Source organism: Pseudorasbora parva, chromosome 2 (assembly GCF_024679245.1).
Source record: "Pseudorasbora parva isolate DD20220531a chromosome 2, ASM2467924v1, whole genome shotgun sequence".
NCBI lineage: Eukaryota > Metazoa > Chordata > Actinopteri > Cypriniformes > Gobionidae > Pseudorasbora > Pseudorasbora parva.
Window position 1 is genome coordinate 59,289,465 of NC_090173.1, and position 14,940 is coordinate 59,304,404.

Below are 14,940 nucleotides of genomic sequence, written 5' to 3' on the forward strand. Positions count from 1 at the left end.
GTTTAAATCTAGACTAAAAACACATCTCTTTACTATGGCATACACATAGAACATTTTTAACTTTCATTATTCAGATCAATTGACTGATTGTTAGGCTGCATTAACTAGGTCAGCCGGAACCGGGAACACTTCCCATAACACCTGATGTACTAGTTACATCATAAAAAGAGTGACATCTACGCTAATGTTAGTCTCTCTGTTTATCCCGAGGTTTATCCCGGATCTGGGCCCTGTCCGGATCGGATGGTGGACCTGCCTGGACATGACCAACGCATCCTGGAGTGTCTGCTGAGCCGTGTCAAATGGTGTCTCCTCCGAATTTGCCTCACTGGCACGACATGCTCAAAACCCGTCTTCGGCGCAATAATTCCGATCTTTCATGTATTCATACTCTTGTGTAATTGACGCCCCATCCTAAATAAATCTGTCTCTTCCGTGATACCCTGAAAATTTTGAATAATCCGATCTAATATGATTTCCGACCTGTAAGGTTGCCAGAATAATAATCTTACACGGTGTGTTAATAGGCCAGAGGAGAACTGGCACCCCGACTGAGTCTGGTTTCTCCCAAGGTTTATTTTTCTCCATCATGCCCCGATGGAGTTTTGGTTCCTTGCCACTGTCGCCTTTGGCTTGGCTTGCTCAGTTGGGGACACTAAAAATATGATTAAAGTTATTCAACTTATTATACAAATAAAATATATGAATTAGGTCTTATTTAATTCTATAAACTATAATACTGATCTGCCAACATTGTCGCTATATGATAAATTAAAATAAGCTGATAACATCACTGTTTTCTCCAGTACGGCTGTACAGCCAAATCTAATTTTGTCGCAATATTACCCTGTTTGACACTGTGAAGCTGCTTTGACACAATCGTGATTGTAAAAGCGCTATATAAATAAAGTTGATTGATTGATTGATTGACTGTATTCACATTGGTTTCTATGTAAATACACTTGCAAGTGACCTCAAAAAGCGCGCTATCAACCGAGATTAGAGAAGGCTGTCTTTAGCGTCCCTGTTGCCCGCCGCCGCGCAGGGTAACGTCGGTTCGAATCGCGCTCTGAACAGGTCGACTAGGATCGGTGAGACCCAGTTTAAGTGCGGGGGACGAAAATACATTTTATTAAAAGTCCCCCCGTCCCCCGCGTAATCTACGCCCATGATCCAGACACCCCGCCAACGATGCCGACTTCCTCATCAGAGATCAGGTCTATGGTAGCGCACTTCCAAAGGCCCACCTCATCCTCAGCTAACACACTTTTTCTTGCTTCTAGCAGCTGTAAAAACAACCAATAAAGACAATCAGTATTGCGTAGGGGTGTAACGATTCGTTTAACTTCGATTCGTATCACGATTTGAGGTTGTCGATACGATTTAAGGACGATATTGGTTCATTTAGAACGATATGATCCGAAACGATTCAGTGACTTGAAAACAATTCAGTAACTTTTTAGCCAAAAATTTAAATGAGTGTGACTTTTTTATTTCAACCGAATCGAATCGTAGTTAAAACGAATTGTTACACCCCTATTATACAAGTATAAAGTTCCATGCATGCTAATCCAGAGCTCAAACGGGAAAAACCAACATGTTTCACCAACATTACTGTTTTACATGCTTAGTACTACTACTGTAATACTCAGTGTGCGTTTTGAATTTCTCTTCGGGAACTATGAAAGCAACTAAAATAAGTCAATTTACTCACCCTCAAGTTTCTCCAAACCTTTATATGTTTCTTTGTTCTGCTTTACACAAAGGAAGATATTTAATATATTTGTGTAACCAAGCAAATCTCACCACCCATTGACTACCATCGTAGGAAAAAAAATACTATGATAGTCAATGGCTGGTGAAATCTGCTTGGTTACAAACATTCTTCCAAATATCTTTCATTGTGTACAGCAGAACAAAGAAATGTATACAAGTTTGCAACCACTTGAGGTTGAATACATGATGACAGAATTTAAATTTTGGGTGAAACTTTTCTTCTAGACTTCTAAACTTCTACAAACTCTCAAGTCTCAGTTTTGCTCAAGTGCACAAAAAGGCCATAAGTAAACCAATATCCTTCAATATTATATACCAATATCCTAATATTACATTTGCTCAAATACTTTACACCTCTGAATAAACAATTGAATGACAAACAATTTCAAAAATCCCCTGAATGAAGTTCCCACATAATACTTTTAACAGGTTTATTGCACTAAAGCTAGCTGTTTGAGAAGCACATGATCTTTTCAAACTACAGTTTTAAAACCTTTTCATACTCAAACGGCCATATTAATGATCTTTTTCACTCTCAAATGGCTATAATAATGATGATCTTTTCACTCTCAAATGGCCATATTAATTATATATTTTTCAATCTCAAATAGCCATAATAATGATGGTCTTTTCACTCTTAAATGAACATATTCATGTGCTAAGTATGGCTGTTTGAGGTGATGAGTATTGCGTGAGTTTGAAATGTTTACTTTACATTTTCATAGGATGAGTATGTGACTGAAGAGGAGGAAAGCCTTGCTAAGGAGCAAAGTGAAGCTTATCCTCTAGGGGTGTAACACTGATTTAAATTTTTGGCTAAAAAGTTACTGAATTGATTTCAAGTCACTGAATCGTTTCGGATCATATCGTTCTAAATGAACCAATATCGTCCTTAAATCATATCAACAATCTCAAATCGTGATACGAATCGAATCGTTACACCCCTATTATCCTCACATACAAGATGGGGAGGGGCATGGAAGTGATCAGTCCAGAAGTGAAAAACCAGAAGACTTGTTGATAAAACTTCTGGCCATGATGCTTTTGACATGGCAATCAACCTTCAAGATTTCTGACAATGCCATCACATCACTTCTTCTGTGCATCAAACAGTTCATGTGGATAATGGGCAAGGCAAGGCAAGGTAAGTTTATTTGTATAGCACATTTCATACCCAATGCCAATTCAAAGTGCTTTACATAGAAATTAATTAAAACAGTGGTAACAAATGCATGAGAAAAAAGAATACCATATGGATGAATAAAAAATTAAAATCAAGCATAGTTAAAACAGTTGTACAGATTTACACATACTCAAACCTTATTGTCAAACTTACTATTTCCATCAAACCCAGTTTTCACTCATCATATTTAACTCAAAAGAACATATAAAATAAACAATAACCAAAGATAAGAACAAAGGTAAACTAAAACAATTATAAAAAGAATAAAGAGATAAGATAGGGTGCAATCAGTCGGACGTACAGTGCTCAGAGCTCATTCAGTAAATGCTCAGCTGAACAGATGTGTTTTGAGTCTGGATTTGAATGTGGCTACTGTTGGAGCACATCTGATCTGTTCAGGAAGCTGGTTCAAATACGGCTGGCATAATAGCTAAAGGCAGACTCTCCTTGCTTTGAGTGAACTCTTGGTATTTCTAACTGACTTGATCCTGCTGATCTGAGTGATCTGTTGGGTTTGTATTTAATCAGCATATCTGCGATGTATTTAGGTCCTAGCTCATTGAGTGATTTATAAACAAGTAATAGTACTTTAAAGCCGCACTTGGCTACTTTTGCTCTCGGTGTCCCCCTACAGTTTGGAAAAAATAATGTCCTCAACTACTGTCGTAAGCTCTTTCATCCTACAACAGGGGATGCCATCGCGCGTGCATTTGTTGACATGACAACCCTGATAGCCCTGAACTAGTGATGCGCGGGTCGTCTCATAACCCGCGGACCCCGTATGTCTATTTAATGGTTGCGGGTGCGCGGCGGGTTGTAAAAATATATACAGTGGTGCGGTGCGGGCCAAATAACTTCATAAAAGTGGCGCAGCGGGTTGGTGCAGCGCTAACAGTTCCCCTGAACACTGCAGGAGGAGTTCGAGTTCTTCTGGCGTCGCGTGTGAAATGTCTTCATCCCAGGTAACGTTACAGTCAGTGGCATAATCACGCCAAATAATGACGATGCTCACGTTTACAAGCCAGCGTCATTATAGTAGTCTATTGGTTACTGTTTTACAGAATCTATATGATACTTCAGTTCAATGTTTGAGTGGTAGCTCACCGTAACAAGCATGACAGCATCGGTCGGGCACGCCTCCTTCAGCTCACGCCAACGAGCAAACGCTGGTCACATGTTGATCCTCGTCCTGCCTTTAATCCCATCACTTTTTCATTTCCTCTTATTGCTTTCCTCCAACAAAACCTTTTCTTTCTTATGTGTCTGTGCTGCTTCGGACATGACTATAGTATCCGACGAACAAAGTTGGGCTCGCACGTCCGAATGTAAGGAAGTGTGTGTGTTGGTGAAAGTGACGTATATGCCGTAAAGCAGTCGAATTTTGTAGTTCTTTTTGTTCTCGGGTTACTACCCGAAACCCGAAGTTTAAAAGTACGATTAAAAACGATACAGACCCCATCAGGCTATGGCAGACGTGTCATTCAACCTATTGTAAGTCGATTTATCATCACAAGAGTCTTAAAAAATATATTATGAAGGTTGAAAAGTTACCTAGTGCTGCTTTAAAATCGATCCTAAATGTAACTGGAAGCCAGTGTGAAGACCTGAGGACTGGTGTGATATGGTCATATTTTCTGGTTCTGCTCACAATCCTGACAGCAGCGTTCTGTATGAGCTGAAGCTGTCTAATGGTCTTTTTGGGAAGGCCGGTGAGAAGGCCATTACAATAGTCCACCCTACTGGTGATGAAAGCATGAACGAGTTTCTCTAAGTCTTGCCTGGAGACAAAGCATCTAATTCTGGCAATATTTTTCAGATGATAGTATGCTGATTTAGTTATTGCTTTGACATGACTACTGAAACTCAGGTCTGACTCCAAAATCACTCCAAGATTCCTGACTTGATTTTTTGTTATCAGGCCTTTAGCCTCAAGATATGCGTTCACCTTGAGAATTTCATTTTTGTTACCAAATGTAGTGATTTCGGTTTTGTCTTTGTTTTACTGAAGATAGTTTTGGCACATCCAGTTGTTAACTTCATCAATGCATTTGCACAGGGAGTCAATGGGGCTGTAGTCATTAGGTGACAGTGCTAAGTAGAGCTGGGTATCGTCAGCGTAGCTGTGGTAAGCAATATTGTTATTTTTCATCATTTGGCTCAGTGGCAGCATATACAGGTTAAACAGGAGTGGTGCTAGAATTGACCCTTGTGGGACTCCGCATGTCATGGATGTCTACTCAGACTTATGGTGTCCTATACTCACATAATAACCTCTCCCTTCTAAGTATGACCTGAACCATTTGAGGACCATCCCAGAAAGCCCAACCCAGTTTTCCAGCCTGTCTAGAAGAATGGTGTGGTCAACAGTGTCGAATGCAGCACTGAGGTCCAGTTGTACCAGAATTGATGTTTTGCCTGTATCAGTGTTTAAGCGAATATCATTTATAATCTTTATGAGCGCTGTCTCTGTACTGTGATGTGGACGGAAACCAGATTGAAAATTGTCAAAGTATCCATTTGAGCGTAAGAATTTGTTCAACTGATTAAAAACAACTTTTTCAATGATTTTGCCTATGAAGGGGAGATTTGAGATTGGTCTGTAGTTGCTCAGTATGGAGTTATCCAGATTTCTCTTTTTCAGAAGAGGCTTGACTATGGCAGTTTTAAGGGAGTTTGGAAAAGTCCCATAGAGAAGTGAGGAGTTTACCACTTCTAGGAGATCTGCTTCTAAACAGTTAAACACACTTTTGAAGAAAGAAGTGGGGAGTGTGTCTAGGGCACAGGTTGATGTTTTAAGATGCTGTACTGTGTCTTCTAAAATTTTGCAGTCAATAGCTTCGAAATCTGACATGGTCATTTTCTGAGGGTTTGGTATGATCTAACTGACCCCAGAGCTAGAGGATGTGCCGATCGCCTTTCTGATTTTATTGATTTTCTCGGAGAAGTAGGAAGCAAACTCATTGCATTTACTGTCTGAGAGCATTTCGCTAGGAGTCTGACTTGGGGGGTTTGTTAGTCTCTCGACAGTAGCAAAAAGAGTGCGCGTGTTGTTTATGTTTCTGTTTATAATATTTGAGAAGAAGGTCTGTCTAGCTTTGCCTAGTTCAACATTGAAAGCATGAAGGGTGTCTTTATAGATGTTATAATGGACTACAAGTTGTCTTCCGCCACATGCGTTCAGATTTTCTGCATTGTCTTTTCATTATTTGTATTGCTGTTGAGTTTCTCCAAGGTGCTTTTTGTTTGGTACTCTTTTTCCTGACTTTTAGAGGAGCAATATCATCAATTACACTCTTAACTTAATGGGGAATGTTCTCTGTAATAATTCCCTCACTGCCTTTGCAAGCATTATTCCAAAGACTTTATTCTCCTTAAGGGAAATGGACTGGTATCCTCTGTGACAACTTTTTACAGTATGTTGTTTGTCCAAAATGTATGGCAGTATACATGCTTACTGAAACCTACGAGATCAGATGGGATGGCACAAAGGTTTGCAAGACTTGTTGTCACATTCCATTCTACAATCACCCACAGCAGAGGTCTGCATTCAAGAAGAAATGTGGCTCTGCCTGGCTAAGAAAGGCAAAATATTCTAACGGTAAAGAGTATGTAGATCCAATACGTTCTTACTGTCACAAGAGTGTTGTGCAGTCTCTGGAAGAATTTGTTAAAAGACCTGGATTTAAAGAAAAATGTGAAGAATGGTGAAAGTGGAAAATACCTGAGGGTATGTTAGGAGACGTATATGATGGACAAATATGGCAGGATTACCAGTATGTGAATGGAGAGTCTTTTTTAGCAGTGTCACATGCCTGTCCTGTCTTGTGTGCACATGTGGGTTTAGTGATGTCTAGCATGTGCTCCTGTCATTGTCAGATCCCTCCCCCTTGTTATCTGATTAGTGTTGATTTCTCCCACCTGTTCCCTCTTGATTTCTTCCCTTTATAAGCTCCTTCTGTTTGTCAGTCTGTGTTGGATACTTGTTTCATGTCTGTGTCCCTGTGATTCCAGTTTGGTATGTTTTTGAGTTTTTAGTTTATGTTCTATTATGTGTTTTGCCCCCTCGTGGGTGTTTGTTTTGTATTCATGTTTTATTTTGTTAATAAATTATCATTTTTCCTGCACTTGAGTCCTCACACCATTTTCCCTTGTCTGTGACGTGACAGGAGGATCCAACCCTACTAGGAGGAATCAGCAGGTGGTGTTTGTTTATTTTTTGTTCTCCTTGGACTATGGACCTTAACAGACATTTACAGGTGATGCGGCAGGTAAACTCCAAGTACATCCGTCAACAGGGGGCGGGTGTAAAGGAGTTTGCCTGCCAATTCCTCAAAGAGGTTCATCACCTGTACCTTAATGAGACAGAGAAGGCAGAGATGTTTAACCCCTGCCTGGACATGCCTCACGGAGGCGAAGAGAATGGGGACTCTGGACTTTTGGGAGTTTGTGGACCGGCTGGACTCCAGTCCCTCTAGGACCAGGGTCCGGATAGATCCGGTGGTCCCTGTGCGGGTGGTCCCCATGCCAGTGGATTGTATTCCGGTGGTCCCTGTGCCGGTGGTCCCTGTGCTGGTGGATCATGTTCCGGTGGTCCCAGTGCCGGTGGATCGTGTTCTGGTGGTCCCTGTGCCGGTGGATCATGTTCTGATGGATCGTGTTCTGGTGGTCCCTGTGCCGGTGGATCATGTTCTGGTGGATCGTGTTCCGGTGTTCCCCGTGCCGGTGCACCCTATTCCAGTGGTCTCAAAACGGAGGAGGAGAAGGAAGGCTCCCTCCGTGCCTGTTCCGGTGGATCGCATTCCGGTGGTCCATGTGCCGGTGGATCGTGTTCCGGTGGTCCATGTGCCGGTGGATCGTGTTCCGGTGGGCCCCTCTCTGCCCGTGCCGTTGAGGCGCCCTGCACTGACCGCGCCGACCCTGCTCTGACCATGCCACCCTGGGTGCCTGAACTCTGCAGGTCATCATGAACTTTTTATTTTCCCAATTCCTCCCTTGTTTACCCCTCCCTTGTCTGTTTCCCCTGTGCCGCCCTGGTCTGTCCCTCCCGTCCCTAGTGGAGTGTCTGGTAGACATTTACAATGTTTGTTTTTAATGGATAGCGGTTGGTCTGTTTCATTGAATGCTCAAATATAAATGTGTGTGTAACATATTGAACTAACTTACATTTGCAGGATGCCACAAGTGTTTGAAGACGTTCAGCAAGAAATAATTTGTTGAAAAAATGGACTACTCAGGATTTAAGCGGTTTTCGTGGATGGTTCCTATTGGTATTTTAATAGAAACCAATAGAATTTCTGTGATGGTTTCCAGCTTTTTAAAGCTGGTCTGATCTTCTCACCTTGTCTAAAGAAATAATTACACACGCACACATCATTAATGTTTTATTATCAAGGTGAACACATGAAATTCCTCAGTATCTGTAAAATGTTCCTACATAAATGAGCTTCACAGCACTAACACTGTTTCAGCTTCGATCGCCTCGGTAAACACGCAATAAACGGGGCGTGAACATAAGCCTACTTGCATTTTATGGTTGTCAGTTTTGTTGCATTACATTTACTTCACCAGGAGATGGTGCTGCAATTTTTATCTGAATGAAGCTTCGAGTAACAAACCATTTTCGACACAATTGTATCAGAAAGCAATAATGCTTTGAAACGCTTCATTTGGCCATCACTTCTTGCGACCCTGTTGACTATTTTGAATGAAACGCTTGATTGTTCGATAATCACGCTTCAGAAGCTTGGCTATTTTAAGACTGCTGCATCCCTCTGCAATATATCGGGTGTTGATGTCATTAAACCACACCCCTTCTCATTACAGAGATGCACATCACCTAATATGCTTAATTGGTAGTAGGCTTTCCAGCCTATACAGCTTGGAGTAAGACAACATGCATAACGAGGATGATGTGGTCAAAATACTCATTTGCTTTGCCTAATAATTCTGCACTCCCTGTGTATGTATATATATATATTGACATCTAACTAGCAGGGTTAATAAACACATCTATATTAATTTAAGAATAAATAGATTTTCAATTAATAGAGACATATTTTCATTATGTGTTACTTCCACAATACAATGTTATCAAAGTGCAATATCTGTAAAATAATAGTTAGCATGGTTACTGTCAGTTAAGTTCAGTGTATGGTTTAGTGTTACATTATTTACATTAACATTTCTGTGCCACTGGAGATTTCATTTCCAAACTGCTGTTATGTGATGTGCAAGAAGCAGCATGATATCATTTTGCAGAAATGTCACCATAGGCATGTTTCCAATGAAAAAAATATATACAAATTCTGTCATAATTCATTGAACTAGCACCAAGCATTGTCACAAACATAATTTACTGTAAATCAGACAGAATACATCATACATATATATTTATTTTAACAATCCTTTGGGTAAGTGGCCATTGATTGTTCGGATTGTCACATTAACTTCCACAATGCATCTGAATGAGCCAATTTGCAGGGTATTGTTTGAGCTTTGCCCTGTTATTGTTATGGTTCATTGATAGGTGAAGAAGTGTAATCTATGGTATCACATCATTCACATTTTGACTTCGGGTATCCATGGTTTCACCCATTTAGTGAGCATTGCTCGTATTTTTCGCGTCCGCTTCTACCTTTCCTCTTCCACAAGTAAAAGACCAAGGGCTGACAATGGCAATGCCATAGCCTACGTGCACAAGCGCAGTGACGAACTTCCGCTATTGTCAGAAGTCGGCATATCAGTTTCCGGTTTACTTCCTGTCTTCATCCGCTATAAACAAACAAACAAGATGTGTGCTGCTGTTGTTGTACGGAAAAAGAAATATAATGTGCGAGACACATCTAGATTTCAAAGTACCATGAGTGGGTCTAAGGAGCATTGCTGTGTGCCACTTTGCTCGGCTTCAAGTCGGTACAACAGCCATTTGAGCTTCCACCGCTTCCCGAAGGACACCAACCTTCGTGCGCAGTGGTTGCACAAAATAAGGAGGGCGCGATTTTCGGTTACCACTCACACCAAGGTATGCAGTCGACATTTCACCGAGAATGAAATCCGCACTTCTGCTAAGGGTAGACGGGTTTTAGCAGCAGGTTCTGTTCCATCGTTATTCGAGTGGAATAACTATACAAAGGTGTCACGGGCCGGTGTTTGGGAGCGCCGATCTCGACCACCAAGTCCAGAACCTGACCCGCCGAGACCCGAGGAAGACATTGAGCATCCCGCCATGGTTCCGATGGTTGTAGACCACGACTACGCTACCAGTCGTACTGTATGTGTAGACCGAAAGCAGTATGAAGATGCGTTGAGGGAAATCGAGGCACTGAGGGAGCAGCTCCAAACAGTTCACCTTCATCACTCATTTGGACTTAAACGGTTTGCTTCGTCGCCCGAAGACATCAGATTTTACACCAGGTAAGACAGTTGTAATATCAACATCATCTCATAACATTTTACTGATTGACTAACTGACCAAGTAATTGTTTTTCACTGTCATCTTAATCATATTCTTGAGCTTGTATGACGAAAACAACTAATTTTGATTGTAATACTGTATTTTAGATTCCCCTCATACGAGCATCTGATGGCGTTCTGGAACCTGATCGAGACAGCAACAGCAAAAATGGTTAGGGTCACCAGGGCAAAGAAACCCTATGCCACTAGCACATCAATTGAAAGCCCTATATCCAGACCAACTGTAAGTTTTCTCTCTCTCAATCACACACACACACACACACACACCAATATGAGAGATACATGTAGTACTGACACTAAAAATAAGTTCACTCTGTAAACTTTTTTTTTCTATCACAGTAATTTTCTTTTTGGGTGACAATCTGTATTATACACAATACAGATTGTTACCATCCATGATACATATTGTTACATGTTTGTATTGCATTATCTTGGTACACCCCTACTCATTAAACTCATCTCTTCCCAGAAACTGCTGCCGATAGATGAGCTTTTTCTTTTCCTCACATACCTGTCCACTGGCTGTACCCAGAGAGAGTTGGCTCACAGATTTAACATCCACAGAGCAACAGTCAGCCGAATCATTGTGACCTGGGCCAACTTCCTCTACAGCTTACTGGGCTCAGTCTGTATATGGATGTCTCCTGCAGCTGTGAAGGCCAGTCTTCCTCGGGACTTTGATGGCAGCTACAGCAACACACAAGTAGTGCTTGATTGTACAGAGCTACGGTGTCAAACACCTTCATCCCTGCTCCTTCAGAGCGAAGTTTTTTCAAACTACAAGTCCCATTGCACCTTTAAGGCTATGGTGGGCATGTCCCCTCACGGAGCCCTGACTTTTGTGTCAGCACTCTTTGAGGGTTCCATGAGTGACAGAGAGGTGTTTCGTCAGTCAGGGATTACATCACTCTTAACACCTGACATGGCCATCATGGTGGACAAGGGATTCTTGGTGGATGACCTTGTACCTGGGCCTGTTCATCGTCCTGCCTTCCTCTCCAAGAAGGCCCAAATGTCTGAGGTAGATGTTCTGAAGACGCAGTCCATTGCCCGTTTGAGAGTACACATCGAAAGGTTAATCAGAAGAGTTAAAGAGAATAAAGTCTTTGACACTACTATCCCTCTCTCTATTGCAGGGAGCATAAATCAAATCTTTACAGTTGCTTGTCTCCTCTCAAACTACCAAAATGGACCTTTGGTCAAGAAATGGAGATTATGAAGTGAGATACTGTAGCCATTTTCTAAAGAGGTTGATGTTAACTACTTGTGTTCACAAAATAATAACTGTCATTTTGTAAATTACCTGATATAATTAGTAAATATGTTTATACATTTGTGAGCTACTGTTGCCATATTTTAAAGAGATTTATATTAACTATTTGTTCAACAAATTCATAAGAATAACTAAACTTGCAAAATGATTCTCAGATATAATTTGTAAATATTTTTGTAAACTTTCATATTAACTTGTAGGTGGAACATAATAAACACCTAAAAATCACAGGCATGGTCATGTAATCATTTACTATCATTTGCTGTTAAAGACGGTTGTAGTGCCAGAGACATCTGCCTTTAGTACAATGGTTATAAATGACTAGTCTTTTTCTTGGGGTGCTCAGTGTTAACATACTTTTATTAATCATAAAAACATCTTTAATTTTAAATTTTAATAATAACACAAAGCATAAAACATTTAAAAGGAAACAATAAACAAAAAAAACATTAGTTGAAGTCCTACTCCTGAAGCAGACATTTCTGTATGTAGACATAGAAATAAAACCTGTCTACTTTCCCTCTGATCACATCCAAGACATCATTGTCTCTGTAAATTCTTTGGATGAGTATGTCTTCCTCGGCTGAAACAACAAAATCACACCAAATCATCCCTGTTAATAACATCTGCCCCTGTATTTGCCAGTAGTAAGCATGTGTTGGTTTTAGCTCCAATTTGCCTGCCTTCATTTTCAGATATGGGCAGTCGACATAGCTTTTAACATTTGGGCATTTAATCTCAACCAGCCCAAACTGACATTGCTCTGAAGGGTCAAAGATTAACCCGTCTGGTGATGCACCCAGCCAAGGAGCATCAGGGTGAATTACTAATCCACAGGGGTAGTGGTTGACCCTTTTTATTTGGCAATATTCCCAAATTGCATCTGCCTCCAATTCGAGCCCCCTCTTCATAGCTGCCGTCTGCCGGGTCCCTTGCAGTATCCGGTTCGCCAGACCTTCTTCTGTGTTCTCTCGAACCTGGCAGATCTCCCGAAACCGTGAGGCAGTCAGTCAATGCCTCCTTAGCTGATGCCATTCAGTACATGAACTTTGGTCTCTGGTAGCACATTCATATTTGTGTGCCATGTCCCAGGTGACCTCCAGACTCTTACAGTGTAGCTGTTGTGGTTCAGTACAGACATACATGCAACTAGATGGCTGTAGGCGGTAGTTCTGAAGAGGCACAGATGGTTGTGGTGGGGCAGCATGGAAGGAGAGGTTTCGGTTTGCTATTGCAGGTTGTTGGTAGGACAAGGGACTACCAGCTTGAACCTTGCCCAGGGCAGAGTCGACCAGGGGAATTTCACAGCTGACGCCCAAGCTGCAGATCATCGGTGCCTCAGCTATAGAGAAATCTTTATATACCTCTTTCACCTGGGAAATAATAATATAACAATTCGCTAAATATAATAATATAAAATAACCACTATTATCATACCAGTAACTTTTTTTTCTGTAATTTCTATCCGCAGTGTGTTATGCATGGATTTGTAATCAGAAAATCATGAAATATTGGTTTACAGATTTTGGTTATGATAAACTGTACAGTGAAATTTGATTGTTATATCCCTACTCACCTGAAGGACGGATAGATCAGGTAGATCTCCAGTCAGGCCTTTGTAGAGTGTGCTCCTGTGTAGAACATAAAACTTTCATGAGTGGAAAGTGGCATATCCACAAAGGAATTTTAATTTAACATGCAACATGTAATAAATCTCCAATAATCAGCTTTTACCTTACACCCTCAGTTGTTGCTCTACACTTTGGCTTAGCAGACAACACGACCATCTTTTCCACAGGGCCTGGCTTAATACCCTATCAAGTTATTGAGGATACAGTTAAAAGTTAGATGTAGTTAGAAAATATAGCCACAGGTCTATAATTATAGTGCACACTTACCAAAGTTCTGGGCTTGTGCCACTGCTGTTCCCCTTCAGTACAGCTTAGCACAGGAGGGACCACTGACATATTCAGTTCAGAGTAATGTGCTGACTGGAACAGCAAAGCAACACAGTGGTTGCATAATGCAGCTCCAGCAACACATGTGCAGCTGTGTTCAATAAGCTCCACAGGACTGGAGTCTTTCAACACCACCTGCATAAGTAAAATGAAGTATTAAATACTGATTTGTCATTGCTTGATCACTGTTTAATCATTTGTTTAGGACATAATCTTGTTTTTTCATTCTATATCTAATATTCTAGATTATGTAGTATAATATGCCAACAAAATCCTTAAATGTTTATTTGAAACATGTTAGCCTAATACCTTTAAATAATACAAGATTGTATCTTAAACGAATGACTGAGTTGAGGAAAACTTGAACAAGAACACATTTTACCCAGAGGGGACCAGCTAGGGAAACTTACCTGCCTACAATATAGTTACATTAAACATGAATGCCCTTAGCTGAGTCCCCAGGAACACCGGGTTATATAAGTAATAATATTAACGTTATAACATCAACAAGAACGCATGCAGTAACCCGAATGGGGACAAGCAAAGTAAACTCACCTGTCAATTTTAACCACTCTTTTCATTACATAACGTTACTCATTTAAGAGTTATAATAATACTAAACAAGATTACCTTTGCTAAATCCCCAGGAACATCAGGAACACCGGGCTATTAAAGTAACAAGCCTACAACTGCTGGCTTATCAATTCTAGCTTCACCATACTCTCAAACTGTGAGGTTTCTCTGCTTTCCTCATGGACCTGTAGCACAATGCCCTGACAGTGACAGCGCCTGTGCCCTGATCTTTATTAGAAACTGAGAGGAGAGCAAGTTAATGCCATTGAGATTACAATTATCACAAAAGAACCGTCTGCGTTTAAAATTAAGAAAAACAAACTTCTATACTAACTTTACACTACAAACGAATACGTCGCTAACTAGCTTAGCCGCTATCTGCCGGCATAACACATTAGATTAAACTACTTACCCTCGTAGTTGTGCAGGTAACTTGATATATAAAGTTTAAATCCCTTGTCCCTCTTGCTTGTCGGAGCAGGAGACCAGGCATCGACGATGCGATGAACATCGCTGACGCTTATTTTTGGAAGGTCCTGGAGACATCTAGTAAAGCAAGACATTCTGGCCGATGCGTTAGAAAACCGGAAACAGAAATGCCGACTTCTGGCGACAGCGGAAGTTCGTCACTACGCTTTGTGCACAGAGCCTATTTGCAACGTTCTGAAATGCACGAATCCGTCTGTGTGGGGAACGAAAACGAC

General features: G+C 40.9%; 2 protein-coding genes across 2 annotated transcripts; one reads left to right on the forward strand and one right to left on the reverse strand.

Annotated features, from left to right (window-relative positions):
- The first annotated feature begins 9,670 nt into the window (after nt 1-9,670).
- Nucleotides 9,671-11,656, forward strand: LOC137049439 (uncharacterized). The gene is made up of 4 exons (XM_067427970.1): nt 9,671-10,372; nt 10,520-10,655; nt 10,902-11,506; nt 11,569-11,656. The coding sequence occupies exons 1-4, from the start codon at nt 9,750-9,752 to the stop codon at nt 11,654-11,656; spliced, it is 1,452 nt and encodes a 483-aa protein (XP_067284071.1). The 5' UTR covers nt 9,671-9,749.
- A 376-nt stretch (nt 11,657-12,032) lies between these two features.
- On the reverse strand, nt 12,033-14,884 carry LOC137047684 (uncharacterized). The gene is made up of 5 exons (XM_067425510.1): nt 14,649-14,884; nt 13,604-13,798; nt 13,440-13,519; nt 13,282-13,336; nt 12,033-13,078 (listed from the first exon to the last, which is right to left on the reverse strand). Exons 1-5 carry the CDS (start codon nt 14,745-14,747, stop codon nt 12,716-12,718), a joined length of 792 nt encoding a protein of 263 aa, XP_067281611.1. The 5' UTR covers nt 14,748-14,884; the 3' UTR covers nt 12,033-12,715.
- Nucleotides 14,885-14,940: the final 56 nt, after the last annotated feature.

Bases quoted from the DNA above. Each gene is read 5' to 3' on its own strand.
- LOC137049439 (XM_067427970.1), top strand. From the start codon at position 9,750: ATGTGTGCTGCTGTTGTTGTACGGAAAAAGAAATATAATGTGCGAGAC. The intron at 10,373-10,519 runs GTAAGACAGTTG...ACTGTATTTTAG, and splicing joins GACATCAGATTTTACACCAG to ATTCCCCTCATACGAGCATC. The intron at 10,656-10,901 runs GTAAGTTTTCTC...ATCTCTTCCCAG, and splicing joins GCCCTATATCCAGACCAACT to AAACTGCTGCCGATAGATGA.
- LOC137047684 (XM_067425510.1), bottom strand. From the start codon at position 14,747: ATGTTCATCGCATCGTCGATGCCTGGTCTCCTGCTCCGACAAGCAAGA. The intron at 13,799-14,648 runs GTAAGTAGTTTA...TTACTTATGCAG, and splicing joins TTACCTGCACAACTACGAGG to GTGGTGTTGAAAGACTCCAG. The intron at 13,079-13,281 runs GTGAGTAGGGAT...ATTATTTCCCAG, and splicing joins CTGATCTATCCGTCCTTCAG to GTGAAAGAGGTATATAAAGA.